The sequence below is a fragment of the Sus scrofa genome, chromosome 3 (genome assembly GCF_000003025.6).
Source record: "Sus scrofa isolate TJ Tabasco breed Duroc chromosome 3, Sscrofa11.1, whole genome shotgun sequence".
Taxonomy (NCBI): Eukaryota; Metazoa; Chordata; class Mammalia; order Artiodactyla; family Suidae; genus Sus; species Sus scrofa.
In genome coordinates this window covers 55,433,881-55,457,511 of record NC_010445.4, presented here as the reverse complement: position 1 = coordinate 55,457,511, position 23,631 = coordinate 55,433,881, and the positions used below count along the sequence as shown (strand labels likewise).

General features: G+C 43.4%; 1 protein-coding gene across 13 annotated transcripts in view; it reads right to left on the bottom strand.

The window, feature by feature from the left end:
* The window catches only part of KIAA1211L (KIAA1211 like), a 138,637-nt gene that overhangs the window by 31,615 nt on the left and 83,391 nt on the right, over positions 1–23,631 (bottom strand). For all 13 annotated transcript variants that reach the window (XM_021087220.1, XM_021087223.1, XM_021087217.1 and 10 more), the window contains 4 exons: positions 20,205–20,284; positions 8,456–8,624; positions 2,219–2,354; positions 1,706–1,870 (listed from right to left, as the gene is read on the bottom strand). In XM_021087220.1, the coding sequence (XP_020942879.1) occupies positions 1,706–1,870; positions 2,219–2,354; positions 8,456–8,624; positions 20,205–20,284 (550 nt within the window). The remainder of the gene's footprint in view (positions 1–1,705; positions 1,871–2,218; positions 2,355–8,455; positions 8,625–20,204; positions 20,285–23,631) is intronic.

Sequence of the window (23,631 nt, the reverse complement as noted above, 5' to 3'; positions counted from 1 at the left end):
TTTTTAAGTCTTAGAAAGGCTTACTTTTGGTTTCCTATGAAGCTAGAGGATTGTTCCTATTGCCCAATAATTGATAAAAATCTCAAGAACCTTGAAAAAAAAAATAACTTCACAGCAAAGGAGAGAGGTTGAGAAGGACACAGTGAGCCCGTATGCGTGGCTCCCAGGCACTGACTGTGGAGTCTGGGCATCACGGCACTTTGCAGGTTTGGAGCTGGGCTCATGCTTTAGTAAACAGACTTAGAAGCTACTGGCTCTCCTGTACCATCCTTTCCAGCTAAAGGGAGAGGTCCACGATGCTGGGGGAGTCAGAGAACCGGGTCAGGGTGGGGGAGGCATGAGGGTGAGTCCATTAACTATGGCTCACAGAGACGTCCCCGACCACATGGCCCATGACACACAAAGTCACATCTGCCCTTGAGGCTGCAAAGATGTGCGTGTCACATGACGATGACACCCTAGACAGCCATCAGCCTGTCAGCTTTCCCCTTCAGTGTGTGAAGGTGTTAGGGGTGCAGGGAGGGCCTGAGTCCAGGCAATGGGCCACCTTCCTCTTCATCTTCTCCTCCTTCTTGGTGAGGTGGGAGAGGGGTTGGGTGGCCCAGGCCTCTGACCGGCCCCTGGACCCTGAAGACCGCATTCTCGAGTGAGTCCCTCTCTAGCCTGCGGTGCAGGAACCCTCTTCCTGGGCGTATTCACCCTGGGCCACACCACACCCTTTCCTCTGCCTTCCGTCCGTGGTGCTCTGGGAACCCAAAACTGCACCTGAGTCAGGTAAATACCCCTTCTCCCACCTTTGCAGGGGGGCTTCCGGATGTGGGAGTCAAAGTGACCCCAGAATATGTTTCTGAGCAGCCCAGAATCTGCAGGGCTTCTCTGAGCATGGCCCTCGGCCAGGGCACACCAAGGGGGGTGGGGCGGGAGCTCTACGAACAGACCAGGATACCAATAACTCCAACTCCATCCACCCCACAGCGAGGCTCGTCTGCAGGGGGAAAATGACCATCTGCTTTATTCTTTCTGTACTTGGGTTCATAAATGATACATATTGTATCATAATGGTGGCACCAGGAGCCTCACTGTTTATACACAAAAAAGCTTAAGTCCTCTTCCTGGACGGCGAAGGGGGAGGGTGCCTTCTGGGATCAGCTCCCCACCCTGCTGAGGTCAGAAACCCCCCACCTTCTTGTCAAACTTTCCCTGTTGCCGTCTATCAGCGCCATGCCTCACATTCCCACCCCTAAACCAGCAAGTTCTCATCGTCCTAAACTCGGCTATGGGAGCCTAGACGAAGTCAAGGGTGTTCCCGGCCCCCTCCCCCTTCGGCCAAATGTCATGATGACAGACAACAGATCAGAGCTGTTCTCCTTCGTTTAGGTCAGACACCTGGTCTGGTCATCCGCTCAGGCAGGAAAAACGAGGTATCATGGTGATTGTATCAGACCTCTAACTGCCATGAAAAATGTTATCCAAACCATATCTCCTAACCAGACCTGAATTTCTGCTCAAAGAATGAAAATCCACACAGCCCGAGGGCTGACGGCAGGTTCTGGTGACCCCGTGGGATGCCTTCTAGTGGCACTGACCATGACTCAGCCACGGGAACCTTAGGGGAATTCACCGGGGCAAGCAGGGTCCCTGGCTGCCCTCTGTGGGGGGTGTGGATGGAGAAGCTGGTGGGGGGGCGGGGGGGGGCTGCACTTGCCTTTATGGTGGTTCCAGGACCCAGGTCGTGCAGCAGGGACATCTCGGGGGGGCTCCTGGGCAGACCGTCGTCCTCAGAGCTCATGCCGGCATCCTCTCCCCGCTTGGCTGGAAGGCTCCCCGGAGGAGGTGGTGGCCCCATTTTCACATTACACTGTATTTTTAACTGGATTGGAATAAAGAACATGTGCTGTGGTTTTCATTCGCGACCTCTCTCAACAAATCCTCCCACTGCGTTGCATTCACGCAGGAGCTATTTTCAAGGCCAGGGCAGGGAACTGAACTGCATACATGTCTGCCAACAGCTGTCTTGGTGTCATTGTGAAGATGAGTGGCTATCACTGAGAAGGTGACACGGTCCAGCCGTAACAAACTGGGCAAGCCTCGGGAGAGCTGTGACATGTGTGCACTTAGAACTGAAAAGACACCAAGCGAGCCCAGCAGAAATCACTGGAGGACTTCCCCACCCATATCCGACATACACACCCGGGGTCAAGGCCAAGGGTAAGTTTACCTGCAGAGCTTTAATCCGGTCACACACGTTTTCTTGGGAAAAAACCCTCACAGGCCGAGTAGGGTCTTGTCCCGATTCAGGAATGAAAATACTGTCGTGCGAGAGGGCCCGGCTGCCCAGCGCGCCCCTTGACTCCCTAGGATAAAAGAGGCATGTGACACTAGGCTCTCCCCGGGGTCGTGGGGTGGGGACGCTCAGGGTGAACATGGGGAATGCAGGTTAACAGCACATCGTACAACAAGTCTTCAGCTGCCTTCATTTTGTAATGGCTTCTGACTTTGGTTCATCTTGTCAAATATCACAGTCAAGGTCAACTACGAGGAGCTTTGCGGAGACAGGAGTTTTCCTAACAGATCTGGAGGTTGTGTGAATTCCTCTCGTGAATGGGAAAACCAAGGTCTGCCGAGGTGTGAGTTCTGAGACAGCAGACGTGCCAAAAAGAAGGGCTGGCAGGGGACCTGGGGTGGGGGGTGGTGCTGGCGGGCTGCGTAGAGATGCTGTGGATGCCCGGGGAGTGTGAGGTAGGTCCTTCCTTGTGGGCAAACATGCAGCCCCCTCAGTGGGCTGGAGGCTGTGTCTGCTCAGCAGGCTGAGGGCCTGCCTGACCGAGACATCCTCACAGAGTGGTCCAACACGCATCTCCACGGCTGGGTTTGACATGAGGATCGCAAACGTGCAAAGCCATGCCCTCCTCTCTCTGCCTGATATCTGTGTAACCCAGCCCATGTGCCGAGGTCCTGGCGGTCCTTCTGGCATCACTATCCTAGCCCTTTACCCAGCTCTGAGCTCTAGGCTCCAATTGGGAACTGAACCCACAGGGCATTTGCAAAACATCCTAGGAGGATGTGGCAATTAGCTGTCATTTTCCTAGTGGGGCTGGTGGCCTGAACAGTAGGTGGAAGGAGGTGACTGAGACACTACGATAAAGGAAGGAAAACCCATCTCACAGACGCTGCCATCCCCTGCACCCTCCCCCGCCCCAGCCCACCCTCTGCACCATCCCAGCCCCCGCCCTCGGCATACTGTGAGGCATTAGGGACTCCCAGGTGTGACCCTCCTCCATTGCAAGTCCCACTGTGTTGGTTAGTGATGTTCTCAACTTCTTTCTAGCCCGCTGTAGTACGTCTGCAAGTGGGGAACCTCAGCTCCCAGAATGGAGTGTGTCCTCACATTTCTGGGAGGTTGAATTCCAGAACCAGGAGGTCCTCCCTGCCCAGGGCATCTCTCGCCACAAAGACAACATGCAAGTCTAGGCTTTCCTCTCATAGCGGGCAGCCCATGGCCACAATCTTCAGAAACCACAGTCACAGCCCAGACACCTCCACTTTGGGTGTAACTACAAGTTGAGACGAAAAGGCCTCTGCAAAGACACCCTGGCAAAGGCCCCAAATGCTGTGTGCTCAAGGCCACTGACTACAGCAACATTTTTAGATGCAAAAGACTGGAAACAGCCCACCTGTTCCTCATCAGGTACCTGAATCAACTATAGGGCATCCATAATAAAGGCTCTGCAGCTGATCACACGGGTGAGAAGGGGCCCTGTTCATGGGCAGCACCAGACTCTCCCACGTGGAAAATGAAAAGAGGGCAGAACGGTGTTTATGTGTGTTAGCTCTGGGTGGGAAAGAGGGGACAGACAGGAGAGGGTATGTTTGCTTATATTTAAAAAAAAAATAGATGGATAAGGAACAAATGAATAAAAAGAGTCTCTCTGAAAAACAAATACAATATGATATCACTTATATCTGGAATCTAATATATGGCACAAATGAACCTTTCCACAGAAAAAAAACTCATGGACTTGGAGAACAGACTTGTGGTTGCCAAGGGGGAGGGGGAGGGATTGGGATGGACTGGGGCTTGGAGTTAACAGATGCAAATTATTGCCTTTTAAGCAATGAGATCCTGCTGTATAGCACAGGGAGCTGGATATATCTAGTCATTTGTAATGGAGCATGATGGAGGGTGATTTCGGAAAAAGAATGTATATATGTATGTGTGACTGGGTCAATCTGCTGTACAATAGAAAACTGACAGAACACTGTAAACCAGCTAGAATGGAAAAAATAAAAATCATTAAAAAATAGTCTCTGAAGGGGAAGGACAGAGCAAGATGGGGAAACAGAGTGCCAAAGTATTTACTTACATTTACAATTTTGTCTTTGAAGCTATATAAACATTTTGCATAGTTAAGAGACAAAAATCAAACAAAAAGAGAAATCAATCTCAAAAACTAGAAAACAACCGGAAACAAATGAGCCTAATTTTATATCAGGTTGGTGGAATAAGCACACAGAGAAAAGAATGATTTCAAGTGACTTTAACTCGACATTCAAGTGACTTTTGACTCCGCATCCACAATGGGAGAAATTCTAAAATTGAAAAACACCAAGACTGCAACTTGTACTTGGTAGTTTTATATCAGTAGCAATATCTATTTTAAAAAGTGCAAAACAGGAGTTCCCATCATGGCGTAGCAGAAATGAATCCGACTGGGAACCATGAGATTGCAAGTTCCATCCCTGGCATCACTCAGTAGGTTGGGGATATGGCGTTGCCATGAGCTGTGATGCAGGTTGCAGACATGGCTCCGATCTGGCATTGCTGTGGCTGTGGTATAGGCCAGCAGCTGTAGCTCAGATTGGTCCCCTAGCCTGGGAACTTCTGTGTGGCAGAGGTCTGGCCCTAAAAAGACAAAATAAATAAGTAAATAAATAAATAAATAAAAATAAAAAGTGCAAAACAATTTTATAGGGTGTAACTTCTGTGTGAGAAAAGGGGGTAGTGAAATTATTATAAATATACTGTATAATGACAAAAGTAAAGAATTTTGTTAGTATCATTAGGAACCAAGATTTCTAGTACAAGAGAAAAGTGAATTCAAACAGAGAATCAAGGAAGTAAAAATGTTGTCCAATGAAATCTGAACTGGAAATGTCAGTGAATTAATGACTTACTTTTGTCTCAAAAAAACCCGTATATTTTCTAGTTATATATACTGGAAAGGTCTAGAAGCAAGACAGCCAACTTGCAATCACTCCCTCTGGCAGCCAAATTGTGGTCTCTAAAAACCATTTCACACTAAAAGGAATCTGTGAAGAAATGGCTGATCAAAGGGCCAGGATAAGGAGTTCCCGATGTGCCACAGTGGAATTGGCGGTGTCTTAGGAACACTGCGATGCAGATTCGATCCCTGGCCTGGCACACTGGGTTAAGGATCTGAAGTTGCTGCAGCTGTGGCTTAGGTGGCAACTGCAGCTTGATTCTGATCCCTGGCCTGGGAACTCCATTTGCTGTGAGGTGGCCAAAAAAGGGAAAAAAGGGTAGGAAATGTGCAAAATAACCTGGGATTTCTAATTGTGTAAGAAAGCAAAGAACCTTTCAGAGACAAATGGGGTTATGTCAAAAGGACCCAGGAGGTAATCTGAAGTGACTCTCCATAGCCTATGATGGGGCAGTGTGAGAATAAAAATGAATAAAGACGGCCATGGGTTAAAGCAAATCAAATACATAAAAATGGGTGCATACACAATGATATTCAAGAAAAAAGAAAAGAAAAAAAAAGCCCAACTCATCCCTTAGTGTTGATGTGTGGAAAAGGAAACCCTTTTGCACTGTTAGTGGGCATGAGATTTGGGGCAGTCACTATGTGATTTGGGGCAGTCGCTCCTCCACAGTGCAGAGGTTCCTCAAAAAATTAAAAATGGAACTCCCACATGATGCAACAATTCCACTTCTGGGTGTTTGTCTGAAGGAAAGGAAAACAGGATCTTGAAGGGGTATCTGCACCCCTATATCCACTGTGGCATGATTCACAACAGCTAAAACATGGGAGCAATTTAACGGGGGCACAGATAAGGAAGATGTGGTGCACATATACAATGGGATATTATTTAGGCATGAGAACAAAGGACATCTGTCATTTTCAACCACGTGGCTGGACCTTGAAGGAATTATGCTATGTGAGATAAGTTGGACACAGAAAGCTATGATCTCCCTTACATCTGCCCTCTAGAGAAAGCTGAACTCATAGACACAGAGAGTAGAAAGATGGCTACCAAAGGCTGTGGGGGTGGGGAATGGGGAGATGCTGGTCAAAGGGTAAAAACTTCCAGGTATAAGATGGATAAGCTCTGAGGATCTATAGCACAGAGACTGTAGTTGGTAACACTGCATTATATACTTGACAATTACTGAGAGAGTAGATCTTCAATGTTCTCATCACGCACACACAAAAAAGTAATTAAGTGACATGATGCAGGTATTAGCTTATGCTACAGGGGTCATCGTTTTGCTGCCTGGAAGTGTATTAAATTAACACCTTAAAACTCCCACAATGTCATATGGCAATTATCTCTCAGCAAAGCTGAGGGTGGGGGGAACAGAAACAAGAAGAAGGGATCTTGTTTCATCTCTGCTAAGAACATTATCTGCAATTCCTGGGCCTCATACTACCCCACCCCAGCTCACTCCAGCAAACTTACCAGTAATTAAGGAGCTGGCCCTGCCAGGTACTGGGAACATAGACATGAAAAGGGCACTGTCCCCACTGTCCATGGGCTCTGGTGATAGAGAGGAGATGGACAAACGGATAGGGCATTTCAGCCCCGCCCAGCCCTCCTGCTGTGCTCTTGCTTGCTGGCTGAAGGGGCCGCTGAGTGTTATGGTCAAGAGACCAGGGGTGGGGGGATAGGGTGGGGAGGCGGGTGGGGACAAGTGCCATCATTTCCCAGGGGGGACATTTAACAGTGAGCTCTATTAAATGATAATGTCTTGCTCCCCAAGAGTTTGGAGCTGCCTAAAAAATGCATGTATAGCCAGTACTCTCTGCTCTTCACAAAGTACCTGGTGGGTCCTGTCTGGTCCCTGTCAGCACCAGGAAAAAAAAAAAAAAAAAAATCTGAAAGGAAAAACTCAAATCTCTCCTCATTGGTCGTTTGGTGCCACCAAGTGGCCAGTGTAATTTCTACTCCATCAGAGACAGCGGGGAGATGCAGAGGCGGGAGGAGAGAGACTCCCTCCGTAGGATGCTGAAGCCCATCTCTGAGGTCTGTTTCCCAAGCCCTGGGGTCCTTGTGCCCCCTGAAGAGTTTTATCTTCAAATTAAGGTGCTGACTTTGTTCTAAAGAAAATACAGAGAGCTCCCTGAGAGCTCAGCGGTTTAAAGACCCAGTGTTGTCCCTGCTATGGCTCAGGTCCAATCCCTGGCCATGGCACCTCTGCATGCTGCAGGCATGGCCAAAAAAGAAAAAGAAAAGAAAAGAAAAGAAAAGAAAAGAAAAGAAAAAAGAAAGGAAAGGAAAGGAAAGGAAAGGAAAGGAAAAGAAAAGAAAAGAAAAGAAAATATAAAAGCTGTCATTGTGGAGTTCCCGCCACAGCACAGTGAGTTAAGAATCCGACTGCAGTAGCTCAGGTTGCTGCAGAGGCACTGGTTCAATCCCCAGCCAGGCTCAGTGGGTTAAAGGATCCAGCACTGCTGCATCTGTGGCGAGGTCACAGCTGTGGCTTGGAATCAATCCCTAACCTGGGAACGTCCATATGCCGTGGGTAAATAACTGCTCCAATAATGAAAGCATATGTATTGTAACTATATCTTGATGAAATCCAAGTTACAAAAATAAGGACTTCCTCACTAGCTTTTCTCATATTTCATGCCTACTGATTCTGTTCTTCCTAACAATATTTTTGGATAATTTTTCTAAGACAGAACAGCAGGGAGCCTTTCCCTCACGCCCACCTCTCTCTCAAATGGAACATTTTCTTAGGTTACTCAGGATTCCAGGCTTAGAGAGATGTATTTTTCTGGTATAGTATCCAGGTCCTCAAGAGAGTTTTAAGTCAAATTAAAACAAGGATTGCATCCTAATCTTTCCACTTCCAGCTGTGGGACATGGGGGTAAATGTTCCAAAATGTCTCCAAAGCTTGGTTTGCTCATTTACAAAATGATATACCTGACCTCCTCTCCCAGAGTTATTGAAGATTTTTAATATTTACACACCTGGCACATAACAGATACCTCATAATATTTCCCTTCACCAACTTTCTCCATCCTTATGTACAAACAGACAGAAAACACCACTTCTACAGAAGAACTTCCAATACTATGACTAAAGCATAAAGTTGGCTCAGAGAGTCACTGCGTTACCATGACAACGAGCCTGCATACTTGAGGTCTCCTGCCCCCCCCCCCAGCTCCTTGGAACACACAAGCCTGAAGGGTGAAAAAGGCAACTTACTCCAGCTCATCCTCTGAGTCGCAGCCGGCTGGCCCTGACTCGACGGCAATGACCTCGTTCTTCACCTGACTTTGTTTCCAGGTGCTGCTTCCTGTGGAAGAAGGCGATTCCTTCCTCTTCTTCTTCCCGAAGAACTTCTTAAACGTTTTGAATTTGGACTTTTTCTTTCCTATGCAGAAAGACTGTGTGTGAGCATTTACCAAACATGTACCAGATGCGCGTGAGCAGGAAAGTGAGATTTCTGTCTTTGCATCAACCACTCGCTCCTGAAAAGTCCTTCCACCCTACAGGACGTGAAGCACACGGTGTACCTGGAAACCAATCTTGATTTCTGTTTATTTTGAACATTGAATAAAAGAACTAAGAAAGCTTTGGAGCACGATCACAGAATAATCAAAGCACGAACAATTTTCCTCTCACTTGAAATCAACCCTATTTAATAGATCTTTCACCTTTTTGGTTAAACTTATTCCTAAAGAGTTTATTGTTTTGTTTTGTTGTTTTGTTGGCTGAGCCTGCAGCATGTGGAAATTCCTGGGCATTGTCAAAGCAGTGACAATGCCAGGTCCTTAACCCCCTGCTGAGCCACCAGGGAACTCAAAGAGTTTACTATTTTGATGCAACCACTTTCCTTATTTCTATTGCCATGCATTTCTTTTGCCCATTCTCAAATTCATACAGCACATCCTGTGGCAGGGAATCATGGAGTAGAGGCTCTTGCGTGTGCTTCTTTCAGGGCATATACTGCTTCTGAGATTTGGCATGATGGTACATAGCATGTATTCTTCCCCTTTTTCTAAATGGCTGAGGAATATTCCATTGTATAAAGGATATCAAGTTTTAATCTCTAAAATATACACAGTCAAAAGCAAAAGAATCCTGAGGAGGTAAAGGCCATAATGACAACACAAATTATTTTTCAAAAATAATCCTTGTATGTGCTTCACTGAGCCTGGATGTGGGGACCACAGACAATCGGAGGAAGCCCAGCCTCTCAGGCCAGTGGAGCTCCTGGAGCGCTGAACGCTGTGATGCACTAACAACTTTGGTGGAGAAAAACCATGAAATGGTGGTGACAGTGCTGGCCCGACCCTGCCAGGCTTCCTGGGTTGTTAGAATCCACACTTTTAAAGATGTTGTAATTTCTTCTCTTACATTCCCTTCTCACCCCCAAATTCCATCATATGCCCCCCCCATTTCAGCAGCTCACCAAAGCTCATTTCTTTCCTTCTGAATATTTATGAACACTAACAATAGAAGGATGTGATAAAACAGATTACCAGGGCGCTATCTAATCTACCCAGGAAATTTGCCAATAACTGATTTGTTTTATTAGTAAATCATTTTGTAGGCTGAAGTCCTTTTTTAAAAAAAATTTTTTTAAAGCAATGGAGCATTTTATTTTATTTTAGGACCATGCCTGAGGCATATGAAGGTTCCCAGGCTAGGGGCTGAATTGTAGTTGCAGCTGCCGGCCTATAGCACAGCCACAGCAACAGAGGGTCCCAGCCTCATCTGCATCCCACACCTCAGCTCATGGCAACACCAGATCAGATTCTTAACCCACTGATCGAGGCCAGGGATTGAACCTGCATCTTCATGGATTCTAGTCAGGTTCGTTTCTGCTGAGCCACGAGAACGCCAATGGAACATTTTATGTATTTAATTATTTTGGCCATGGTGTGCAGCAGGTTGATGTGGGATCTCAGTTCCCGGACCAGGAACTAATCCCAGGCCACAGCAGTGAAAGCGCTGAGTCCTACCCACTAGACTACCAGAGAACTCCCTGATTTCCTTTTGAAAGAACCAGGAGCTTTATGTTTTGTTTATTTTAAAGCCCTCCTTGGGAAGCTTCCATGACCTGCCCTTAATGTGGAGAACTTCTTAGGATGACTCTACACTTGGATTCAAACCTCCATTACCTTGGAGCAAATTTCTGCCTCCAAAGGAAATGAGCTCTACAGCCAGGTTCCCTTAACTCCCAGTGGAAGTTTCCTTCACAGAATGTTTTATGTTGTTAACTGATGGTTCTTAAAGAGAGTTTATTATTTGGAAAAGTCCTTAAGAATTTTCTGAATCTGCCAGGACACCATCCGGCCTTTGGCTGGTCGACAACCAGGTATGCACTCCTAACATCTGAACAAACACGCAGCCTCACGAAGATGCTGCTTCAGGGTTAAACAGAGTGGCTATGAAGACCTAGAGTGCATCACCGCTGGACACATCTGTTTGCTTTGCTGTGCATTGGGGGCCTGTTTGTGTTATTTATGTCCACCTGCTAGGCTTTTTCATTCAATGTCTTTAACGGTTACAGGAACTATTTAGGTTTTCTACTTCTTGAGTTTATTGTCTCAGTTTTCTAGAAGTTATTTCCCCCCACATTTTCAAATGTATTGGCATAGTTATTAATAACATCCTCTTATTATTTTAGCATTCATACTACTTAAAATAAAGCCACCTTTTCTCAGCCTTGATATTACCTGTACCTCCTTTTTTCCTTGATCAATTACACTAAAGGTTTGTCAACTTCATATGCCTAAAAGTTTGGCTTTAATTCCCTTTACTAAATGGTTTTGGTTTTGTTTTTGCCGTTTAGGGCTGCACCTGCGGTATATGAAGGTTCCAGGCTAGGGGTGGAATGGAACTACAGCTGCCAGTCTATGCCACAGCCATAGCAACAATCCGAGCCACATCTGCGACCTACGTTGGCATGCAGCAACGCTGGATCCTTAACCACTCAGCGAGGCCAGGGATCGAACCTGAGTCCTCATGGATACTAGTTGGGTTTGTAAACCGCTGAGCCCCAAAGGGAACTCCCTGTTTGTTTTTTTATTGTATTAATTTCTGTTCTGGTTTTTCTTTCCTTCCTCTTGCTTTCTTCAGGTTTAGTTTTGCTATCTTTTTAAACATCTTGAGATGAATACTTGGCTACTTAATTTTTAGGCTTTCTGTTTGTATAATACACACATTTAAGGCAATATACTTCCCTCTAAATCTGTTTTAGCTTTATCTATATGTCTTGATATATAGTTTCCTTACTGTTTGGTTGAAAACATTTTCTAATTTTCATTATAATCCCTACTAGGACCTATAGGTTATTTAGAAAAGTATGTCTTAATATCCAAGCACTTGGGGATTTTCTTATTATCTCTGTCATTGAGCTCTGGTTTAACTGCACTGTGGTCACAAAACATACTCTGTATAATTGGAATCCATTCAAATTTGTCAAGCCTTGCTTTACAGCTTACCATAAATTTTTAAATGTTCCTAGGGTGCTTGAAAATATGGTACTTTCTTCAATGTCCTATATACATCAATTAGGACAAGCCCTCTTTCTTTTTAATTGTGTTGTCCAAATACTTCCTCTTTAATTTTTAACAATTTGTCCTATCAGTTACCGATGGAGATGTATTACAAAATAACTGACCCTGACTATAGATTTATCTTAATTTCACTGTCAATTTCTACTTTGTATAACTTTTGACTTTATGTTGGTAAATGTCATAGAAAGGTAACATTAATATCTTGCTGGGGAAGTTAATCTTTTGTAAAATGATTCCCTTTCTTTTTAGTGATGCTTTTTACCTTAAACTTTTACTGTTATTAATACAGCTATACCAGCTTCCTTTGGCTCAGTGTTTGCAAGGTGTTTTTTTGTTTGTTTGTTTTTTTCTGTCCTTTTACCTTCAACTCTTCTGAATCCTCACATTTAAGAGAGTTAGAGTTTTAAAAAGCCAACCTGATGGTCTTTAACACCTATTTTTTTAGGGTTGAACCTGGGGTATCTGAAGGTTCCCAGGCTAGAGGTCAAATTGGGGCTATAGCCAGCAGCCTACGCCACAGACACAGTCATGGTATCACCAGATCTGAGCTGCATCTTTGCCCTGAGGCTCGCGGCAACGCCGGGTCCTTAACCCACTGAGAAAGGCCAGGGATCAAACCTGTGTCCTCATGGATACTAGTCAGATTTGTTTCCGCTGAGCCATGACAGGAATTCCTGGTCTTTAACTTCTAACTGGAACGATTAATGCAGTCAGCTACTGACACACTAATTGCTGACAGGTTAACAGAGACAAGCCTACCATCTTATGTGGTTTTTCTTAATCTCCTTTCTTCCTGTCTTTGGATTAACTGACTTTAAAAGGTTATTCAATTTCTTCCCGCTTCTAGTTTGTAAACTCCCTTTTATCTCTGCTTTTTGGGGGGTTACCCTGGAAACTAAACAACATATTCTGAGACAAAACAAGAAAGCTAGAGTAAGCTGGAGTGCTTTAATTTTTATGCCCTATTACTTTCATTCTGATCTTTAAAAACCCAAAAGATATTATTCCATGTCCATGTTCATTTAGATGTGGCTGCTTGTTTCTTATTTTCTTTGCTTGTCATTCTTTCCCGTGTTCAGACCCTTGATAAGGATAATCTTCCTTCTGCCTAAAGGCAGATTCCTTTAGAATCTACTTTAGTGATGGTCTCCTAGTGAGAAATTCAGCTTTTGTTTGTCTGAAAATATCTTTATTTCTCCTTCATTCTTGGAATATCATTTTCGTGGGTATAAGGTTTACCCAGGCTGATAGTTAAACTTTTGTGAGAAACTGATAAAATAATACTAAAGACATTATTTCACTGCTCAATGGCTTCTGTTGGGTTGAGAAGTCAGTTTATTGTTCCTTTGAAGGTAATTTGCCTTTTTTTTTTCCCTCAGACTAATTTTAAGATTTTTCATTTTGTCTTGGGTTTTCTATATTCTTGTTCTGTGTGGGTTTCCTTTACTTTATCCTTCTTGGGATTCATTCAGCTTCTTAAATCTGTGGATTGGATCATATTTTTAAAAATCAATTCCAGAAAATTCACAAGTACTCTCTCCTCTCCTGAGATGGAGCTCCAATGTCTGTTACACCCTTTCACTGATTGCTATGCTTCTTGTCCTATTTCTGAGTTCTCCTTTTTTTTTCATTTTGTGACTCTTTGATACATTCTGTATGCCTTGTGATTTATCCTGAGCTGATATAATCTGCTATTAAACTCATGCACTGAATTTTTAATTGCATAGCTTATTTCTAAAAAATCCATTTGATTTGTTTTTCAAATCTGGTACAACATTTAAAAGTTGTTTTAGGAGTACCCATCATGGGTCAGTGGTTAGTGAACCCAACTACCATCCATGAGGATGCGGGTTTGATCCCTGGCCTTGATCAGTGGGTTAAGGATCTGGTGTTGCTGTGAGCTGTGGTAGAGGTCGCAGACGCAGCTCGGATCCCACATTGCTGTGGCTCTGGCATAGGCCAGCAGCTACAATTCTGATTGGACCCTTAACCTGGGAACCTCCATATGCCATGGGTGTGGCCCTGAAAAAAGAAAAAAAAAAAAGAAAAAAAAAAGTTGTTTTAAAAATAGCATCAGTAAGGAGTTCCCTGATGGCCTAGCAGTTAAGGATCTAGTATTATCACTGCTGTGGCTCAGGTCATACAGGTTGGATCCCTGGCCTAGAAATTTCCACAGGCCACACACACACACAAAATCACCTGAGTAAAATTCACTCTTTTTGGTGTATACAGAGTTGAATAATCACCACCAAAAATCAAGATACATCACTCCTATTGCTGTCTTTTGTAGTCAAACTCTTCCTCCATCTTTCACCCCTGGAAAGCACTGACATCTTCTTTGTTTTTATAGTTTTGTCTCTTCCAGATATGTCATATGGATCAGTTCATATAATATGCTTCCTTTTGATTCTGGCTTTTTTCACTTAGCACCACGCATTAGAGACTCAGCCAGGCTGTTACGTCAATCAATAGCTTGTCCTTAGTATAGCTGAGTACTGTCCCATGTATGCATATAAACAAAAATAAAGTTGCTATGGGCTTTTGTGTAAACATGAGGTTTCCTTTCTTTTGGGTAAATACCTAGGAGTAGGACTGGAAAGTCAGAGACTCAGTGTATGTTTAATTTTGTAAGAAGCTGATAAAATACTTTCCAAATTGGCTATTTTGCATTTTCATCAGCAATATATAAAAGTTCCAGTTGCTCTGCATCCTCACCAGCACTAGTTATTGTCAGATAGTTGTTTTTGCCATTCCAATAGGTATACAGTGGTATCTTGTTGTAGTTTTAATTTGCATTAACTAGTGACTGTTTTTTGTTTGTTTGTTTGTTTTTTGTCTTTTAGGGCCGCAACCGCGGCATATGGAGGTTCCCAGGCTAGTGGTCAAATCAGAGATGTAGCCGCCGGCCTACACCACAGCCATAGCAACACCAGATCCGAGCTGCATCTGTGACCTACACCACAGCTCATGGCAACACTGGATCCTTAAGCCACTGAGCAAGGCCGGGGATCAAACCTGTGTCCTCATGGATGCTCGTCAGATTCATTTCTGCTGAGCACGAAAGGAACTCCACTACTGACTACTGACGCTGAGCACTTTTTCATTTACTTCTTTGCCAACTGTGTTTCTTCTTCTTGGCTGCAGCATGTAGGTGGCCTGATGTGGAATCTCAGCTCCCAGACCAGAGACTGAACCCAGGCCGAAGCAGTAAAAGCACCCAGTCCTAACCACTAGGCCACCAGGGAACTCCCAGCTGTCTATCTTCTTAAGTAAATCATCTTGAAAAATCCTATGCCTATTTTTAATTGGGTTGTTAGTTTTCTTACTAATGAATTTTGAGAATTCTAAATACAAGTCCCTTGTCAAATGTGATCTACAAATATTTTCTCCCAGTCTGTGACCTGTCTTTTCATGTTCTTAATAATGTCTTTCACAGAAAAAGTTTTTAATTTTGATAAAGTCCAATTTATCCATTTTTTCTCTGAGGGGTTGAGGTGTGATATTTAAGAACTCTTATCTAATCCTAGGTCACAAATACTTTGTTTTCTTTTGAAGGTTTTATAGCGTTACATTTATGCCTATGATATTTTTTATTTTTTATTAGCGTATAGTTGATTTACAGTGTTTTGTCCATTTCTGCTGTATAGCAAAGTGACCCAGCCATACATAAATATACATTCTTTTTCTGATACTATCTTCCATCATGTTCTATCCCAAGAGATTAGATATAGTTTCCTGTGCTGTACAGTAGGACCTCATTGCTTATCCATTCTAAATGTACAGTTTGCATCTAATTTTTGTGTGCTCACTGAGGTATAGGCCAATTCATTTTTTTTACAGATGCATTTCTGATTGCTCTAGTACCATTTGTTAAAAAGACAGTTACCACTGTATCTTCATCAAAAATCAATTGGCTATGTTTGAATACATCTATGTCAGGGCTCTCTTCTATCCTATCTCTATGCATCCATTCTTTCTTTCATTGATACCACACTGGATTAATTATTACAGCTTTACAGGAAGTCTTGAGGGCAGATAATGTGAGTCTGCCAACTTTGTTCTTTTTCAAAACTGTTTTCACTCTTCTACTTCTTTTGCTTTTTCATGTAAATTCAGCTTGTCAATACTGGAAAAATATCCTGTTAGGATTTTGATTGTTTCATTTTTATTCCTCCCCCTCCCCACCAGGTTCTTTCAAAACAAATCATTACCATAGCATTCATATGGATTTGGCTGCTTCCGAAATTAAAAAAAAAAAAATCTTTGGCTTTCTATGGAAATCATATAAATGATTACTGGCCAATACTCTTTTTTTCCCCACTTGCTAGATTACCAGTTTATTACTGAGGACAGCAACTGCCAGATGAAGTACAGAGGGCGAGGTTCAGACTAGAGGATCTTCTGTCCTTGATGAACTCGGGTGTGTACTACAGCACGTGGATGGGTTGTGGACAGGTTCTGGTTCCCTCAGCTGGAAGATTCTTGCTACAGAATCTTCAACCCACTGCATCCTGCCTCTTCCGTGGCTGACTTATAAACAATACACTCTGCCCCACAAGTACCGACACACCTACCATTCTGCAGCTCAACTTGGGGAGAACTGCCTCTTAGCAACCCTGAGTCTTCCAGTCCACAAGCATGGTGTCTTCGTCCATTCGGGATGCTATAATAAAGCACCATGGACTTGGTGGCTTATAAATGACAGGAATTTATTTCTCACTGTTGTGGAGGCTGGGACTTTGAGATCAGGGTGCGAACGTGGCGGGGTTCTGTTGAGGGCTCTCTGACAGGTTTTTAGATATGGTTTCTTGTTGCGTCACCATATGGCAGAAAGCACTTAGCTCTCTGGCATCTTCATATAAGGGCACTAATTATAAGGGCACTAATTCCATTCATGATGGCTTTACCCTCACGACCCAACTACCTTCCAGAGGCCCCCCCGTCTAAATATAATCACTTTGGGGGTTTAACATTTAACACATGGATTTTGGGGGGACACAAACCTTCGGTCCATAACATGTAGTATATCACTCTATGTATTTAGGTCTTCACTGATTTCTATAAACAAGTATTTGTATTTTCAATATATGGATTCTACATATATATTCTTACATTCACACCTAAGTATTTCTTTGGATAGATGCTATTATAAATAGTACATTTCAAAATTTCTACTCTTCAATTGTTCATTGCTAGTTATATTGAAATACAACTGATTTTTGTATATTGACCTTGTATCTTGCCATCTTGCTAAAAGGGCTTAAGAGTTCTAGATAGTTTTTGATATTTTGTATAATCATGGCATCTGCAAAGAGAGAGAGTTTTATTTCTTCTATCTTTCTCCCTTTTATTTTTTTCTTTTGTCTTATAGCACTGGCTGTACCACTTTTTTTTTTAATTGCTATTTTAGGGCCAGCATATGGAGGTTCCCAGGGGTAGGGGTCGAATCAGAGCTGTAGCTGCCGGCCTACACACCACAGCCGCAGCAACGCAGGATCCGAGCCACATCTTTGACCTATACCACAGCTCATGGCAAAGCCAGATCCTTAACCCACTGAATGAGGCCAGGGATCAAACCCGTGTCCCTCATGGATACTAGTGGGTTCGTTAACTGCTGAGCCATGAAGAGAACTCCTATACCACTTTTTATAGTTCTTTGCTCTTTCCAGATATTTTCAAACTCGCATTATCTTCAAACATCGTAAGCATGGTTGTTTTATAGCATGTACTTGGTAATTCTGATATTTGATGCCTTTGTGTGTCTGTTTCTCTTGTTTCTGCTGTGTGTTGGTTTGCTAGGGCAGCCCTAACAAAGTACCACACATTCAGTGGCTTAAACAACAGAATTGTATTGTCTCAGTTCTGGAGGCCAGAAGTCTGAGATCAAGGTGTTGCTGGTGTGGTTAGTTCTTTCGAAGGGTCATGATGGAGAAATCTATTACATGTTTCTCCCCTAACCTGATGGTTTGCCAGCAACCTTTGGGGTTCCTTGGCTTGTAGAGGCATCACCCTAATGGCTGACTTCATCTCTTTTTGTTTTTTTCTTAAGGCTGCACTTTCAGCATATATAAGTTCCTAGGCTAGGGGTCGAATGGGAGTTGCACCTGCTGGCCTACACTACAGCCACCCCAATGTGGGATCCAAGCCACATCTACAAACTACACCATAGCTCACGGCAACACCGGATCCTTAACCATGGAAACCCACCGAGCGAGGCCAGGGATCAAACCTGCATCTTTATGGATACTTGTCAAGTTCATTACCACTGAGCCATGGCAGGAACTCCATGTCTTCCTTTTTAAAATACATATATATATATATATATATTTTAATGTTCTTATCTAGGATTTATATTTTACATGAGAGGGGGTGGGTCTGTATAACTTAGCTCACTATTACTTGAAAAAATAATACATAATTTCTCTTTCTTTTTAAAAGTTGATTCTTCATGTACATATTCTCTGTAAGTATTCCAAACCAGCTTTTATCGAGGTTGTTTCAGGATAATGAAATACTTCTTCAAATGCTTTTTTCTTGTTTCAAGTCAGTAATAACTCGGTGTCCCCAAATATCATAGATTTCAAAATGCCATTTGCTCTAAGGGTTATTTTTTTAATTTTTTTTTTTTTTGTCTTTTACCTTTTTGAGGCCATACCCAAGACACATGGAGGTTCCCAGGCTAGGGTTCCAATCGGAGCTATAGCTGCCGGCCCAAGTCAGAGCCACAGCAACGCCAGATCTGAGCTGTACCTGTGACCTATATCACAACTCATGGCAACGCCAAATCCTTAACCCACTGAGCAAGGCCAGGGATTGAACCCGAAACCTCATGGTTCCTAGTCAGATTCGTTTCCACTGCGCCATGACGAGAACTCCCTCTAAGGGTTAATTTTTAAAGCCTTACCTTATGTTTAGGTTTATTTGGTTATCCACTGCAATGTGACAGAAGAAAAGTAATTCTAATATGGAATAATCAGGACAATCTATCTTTAACACGTGAAATAAAGTCTTTAATGAAAGTAATATCTGAGGGTTTGGGAGGGAAATACAGTAAAATTTGGCTATGATGATGGTTGTACACCTATAAATGTAATAAAATCCATTAAGTAATTTTAAAAAAATAAAGTAAAAAAAAAAAAAAAGAAATATCTGAAGCAAAAAGTGAGCAGCTAGGATTTAATATTATTAGAAGCTGTCCCCTGAACTATATCAAAGACGATCACTACTAGCACGTTGACCCAAAGAGAGAGATGGAGATCTTTGTCACCGAAATAAGGTGAGAGTATAAATGGCTGATCTAGGGAAAACGTACATGTGGGGAGATGAGTGGTTTTTAAAAATTTTTTTAATTAAAAGTCTAATTGATTTACAATGTTGTGTCAATTGCTGCTGTATAGCAAAGTGACCCAGTCACATCTATCTATCTATCTATCTATCTATCTATCTATCTATCTATCTATCTTTTCTCATATTATCTTCATTCTAAATGTCATAGTTTGCATCTACTAACCCCAGACTCCCAGTCCATCCCCCTCCCTCCCTCTCCCCAAGATCACTGTTTTTTAATATCAATTTTACATCTCTATCAAAACCTACATAGCAATCTCCGGATAAGAATAAGCCAATCACATAACTGGTAACTCCTGGAACGTGCTATGAGATGAGGATCCATGGGTTGGGGTTAAGTTCAGTACAAAGTATAATAAAGACCTCCTGAGTAGTTCCCATTGTGGCTCAGTGGTTAACAAATCTGACTAGGAACCATGAGGTTGTGGGTTCGATCCCTGACCTTGCTCAGTGGGTTAAGGATCCAGTGTTGCCGTGAGCTGTGGTGTGGATCACAGACATGGCTTGGATCCCACAGTGCTGTGTCTCTGCCATAGGCCATCAGCTACAGTTCTGATTAGACCCCATCCTGGGAACCTCCATATGCCACGGGTGCAGCCCTGAGAGTACAAAAGACAAAAGACAAAAAAAAAAAAAAAAAGACCTCCTGAAGGAGAACAGAAGCCATCAAAGAGCGCTCAAAAGCCCTGTCTTGAGATTGTGACATCTTCTGGATGATTAGGCCACCCAACACTTTGCCTGATGTCCTACTGAAAATTTTGGATGTCCCTCCAAATGACTCCATTGCCCTCTCCTCCTTTGCTTCTGAGTCAACCAAACATGGGCCATGTTCACCTCCAGGACGGAGGACAATAACTCAAGCACCCTTCCCCCACCCATCTGATGGTGAAGCAAAGGAGCACTGCCCTCAAGAGGCCTTCAGCAGTCTGGACATGCTCTCTAGCCACACACCAGGGCCTGGGGCAGTCTGGATGCACTGTGAACTGAACCTGTTCTCCACGCAGAGAGCACCAAAGGCCTGGCTCCAGCAGCCCCTCTCTGCGCCCCACCACCCAGGGCAGGAAAAGCGAGGGCCTTACCTGTGCCATCCTCTCCGAGGCCTTCGGCAGCCTCCCGAAGCTTAATGTCCATCACCCTTGTGGAAATCATGTCCAGATCGCTAAAATCAGACAGAAAGTCGGGTCAGAGGAACAGGTCTGAAGTTAACGACTGACTTGGTGGTGACTGCCCTGGGCCCAGGATCCCAGAAAAGACAGAGTCCAGGACAGAAGAGGCCAAATATGTGTCCACAGCTCAAGATCAGGAACCACGCAGGTGTTTATCTAATCATTGACCGCAAAAGTTTAATGGAAAGCAGGAAAGTGGAAAATGCTTTACCAATACAACGCACATCAGGTTCCTTTCTTCGAAAAAAAAAATTTCAATATTTTCATATATTTCCTTCCATTATTTATGCACAAGCACACATGCATCATATTAGTAAGACTGGGGTCCTGATCGTCTTGTCTTACTTCTCCCACATCAGTAAAGTTCTTGATGTGTTATTGCAATGGCTACATAACGTTCTTTTTTTTTTTTCTTTTTAGGGCTGCACCAGCGGTATATGGAGGTTCCCAGCCTAGGGCTTGAATTGGAGCTACAGCTGCCAGCCACAGCCACAGCATCACAGGATCTGAGCCACATCTTCGACCTACACCACAGCTCACGGCAACACCAGATCCTTATCTCACTGAGGGAGGCCAGGGATTGAACCTGCATCATCATGGATACTAGTCAGATTCGTTTCCACTGCACCACAATGCGAACTCCCATAGCACTTTGATATACAGCTGCATCACCATTTATTGACATTGTTTCTTTTCTGAACTTTTTCTTAAGAAAAATTTCAAACAGGTACAAAAGTACAGTGAATGCGTAATGCACTTAATACACCATGACTCTGGCTTCATCTTTACCACTTCTCCCCTCCCCCGCCACTGGGTTATTTCAAAGAAAATCATCCTAGATATCTTCCTAATTTCATCTATAGGGACTTAGTTTCTTCCTAAATTAAAAACCTCTAACTCTATGAAAATCAAATAAATGATTACTGGTCAATATTCTGGCTGTAGAATATGGAGCTGTATTCCTGCCTTTCACAGCTGACTTTTTTCTCTTTTTCCGGCCGCACCTGTGGCATACGGAAGTTCCTGGGGTTGGGGTCAAATCAGAGCTGCAACTGCAGGCCTACACCACAGCCACAGCAACACCAGATCCAGGCCACATCTGCAACCTAAGCCACAGCTTGTGGCAATGCTGGATCGGATCCTTAACCCACTGAGCGAGGCCAGGGATAGAACCTGCATCCTGACAAATGTCCGAGTCTTGACCCACTGAGCCAACTCCCACAGCTGACTTCTTTTTTTTTTTTTTGCCTTTTAGGGCCACACCCGCAGCATATGGAGGTTCCCAGGCTAGGGATCCAATCGGAGCTATAGCTGCCGGCCTACACCACAGCCACAGCAACACAGGATCTGAGCCACGCCTGCGACCTACGTCACAGCTCATGGCAACAGTGGATCGATCCTTAAGCCACTGAGTGAGGCCAGGAATCAAACCTGCAACCTCATGTTTCCTAGTTGGATTCGTTTCCGCTGTGCCACGAAGAGAACTCCCCCACAGCTGACTTCTAAACAGTACACTCTACCCCACGCAGACTAACGCATCATTTATTTGGAAAGCGATTTCTTATTGGCATCACTATGAATTCTCACACTTTAAAAGGGGGCTCAAATATTGAATTAACCAATTAATATTTACCACTTGTACATAGTACATAATGGGAAATTCGGGGAGAATTTTTAAAAATTCGCAGAGGAAAAGAAGTTGCAGGTCATTGCTAGAGTTGGGTCAAATATTTAGGTCTCTTTTAATATTAATGTCAAACCGTCCATCACTGACCAGCCAGTTCCTCAAAAGGTGAACAAACCTTCATTAGCCTTGCTTCTTAAGAGATTTTCATATAATTTGGTTTTACAAAAATGTCAGATCAACCAAACGAAGGAAAAAAACCCACATGATTATCTATCTCAACTGATGGAGAAAAACTATTTGACAAAATTCAACACCTTTTTATGATTAAAAAAAGCTAAAAAACTAGAGTAAAATTACTTCAATGTAATAAAAGCCACATATGAAAAGTCCACAGCTAACATCACACTCAACAGTGAAAACGTGAAAGTTTTTCCTCTAAGATCAGGAACAAGACCCCCTCACCATACCAAGTCAACACAGTACCGAAGTCCTAGCCAGAGCACATAGGCAAGAAAAAGAAATAAAAGATATCCAAGCTAAAAAGGAGGAAGTAAAATTACCTTTGTTCACAGATGACATGATCTTATATGTAAACGATCCTAAAGATCCCCCCCAAAAAAACCCTGTTAGAACAAATAAATGAATTCAGCAAAGCAGCAGTACAGAAAATGAACACACAAAAATCAGTTGTTTCTATAAACAATGAACAATCCCAAAAGGAAATTAAGAAAACAATTCCATTTATAAGAGCATCAAAAAGAATAACATACTTAGGAATAAATTTAACCAAAGGGACAAAAGGCTTATACCTTGAAAACTAAAAAGTGTTGCTGAAAGACTGAAGATAATGCCAATAAATGGAACCACATCCCATGTTCATGGATTTTGAAAGACTTATTATGGTTGTGATATCAATACCACCAAAAGTAATCTATAATTTAATTAACAGATTTAATGCAATCCCTATCAAAATCCCTAATCCCATAGTATCCTGCTGCTAAATGTTACCATAGAAAGAGGGGGAGGCTTCCAGGGCCTTTGACAAAAGAGGCAGTAGAGAAGAAAAAGCAGGAAAATACAAGAAGAAGGAGAGAAAAAAAATGGTGAAGGTTGGCTAAGAGTCACCAACTACTACGCTGGGTACCATCATCTATGGTTGCCACTGAGCTAGGAAGTTCAAGTGCTCAAGCTTTCTATGGCTTGAAGTTGGAGTTAACAACTGCAACTGCTTTTCAAGCACATAGCCTATCATCTGAATGATCTCATTTAATCCGCCAAGAACTGTTAAGTCTTCCCATTTTGCAGTTGAACTGGCCCAGATCATTGAAGCAGAGACACCAACCTATACACTCATGTTAACTGTATACTCTGCATGGGCAGGCACTTATGAGGCCTGGGGATACAGGGATGGATGAGACCAATGTGGTCCCTGCCTTTTGCAGGGACTGACCCAGTGAAGCAGAGTTCTGAGCAGTCCCCAGAGGGACTTAAGGGAAGCTGGGAAATCCAAAGGACACCAACCTCATACAGAAATAGCTCTTCCTGCCAAGCAGCCCCTGTCTGGGAATAGGCCAGGGCCCAGAGGCTGAAGGAGCCCCAGGAGAGCATCCATTGGGCCTCTCAGGGCATCAGGCCTGGGGGAAGAGGGTGGAGGCTGCCATGATTTATCAACTAACACTCTTGAGAAACCATGATGTTACCTTCCAAATGTCC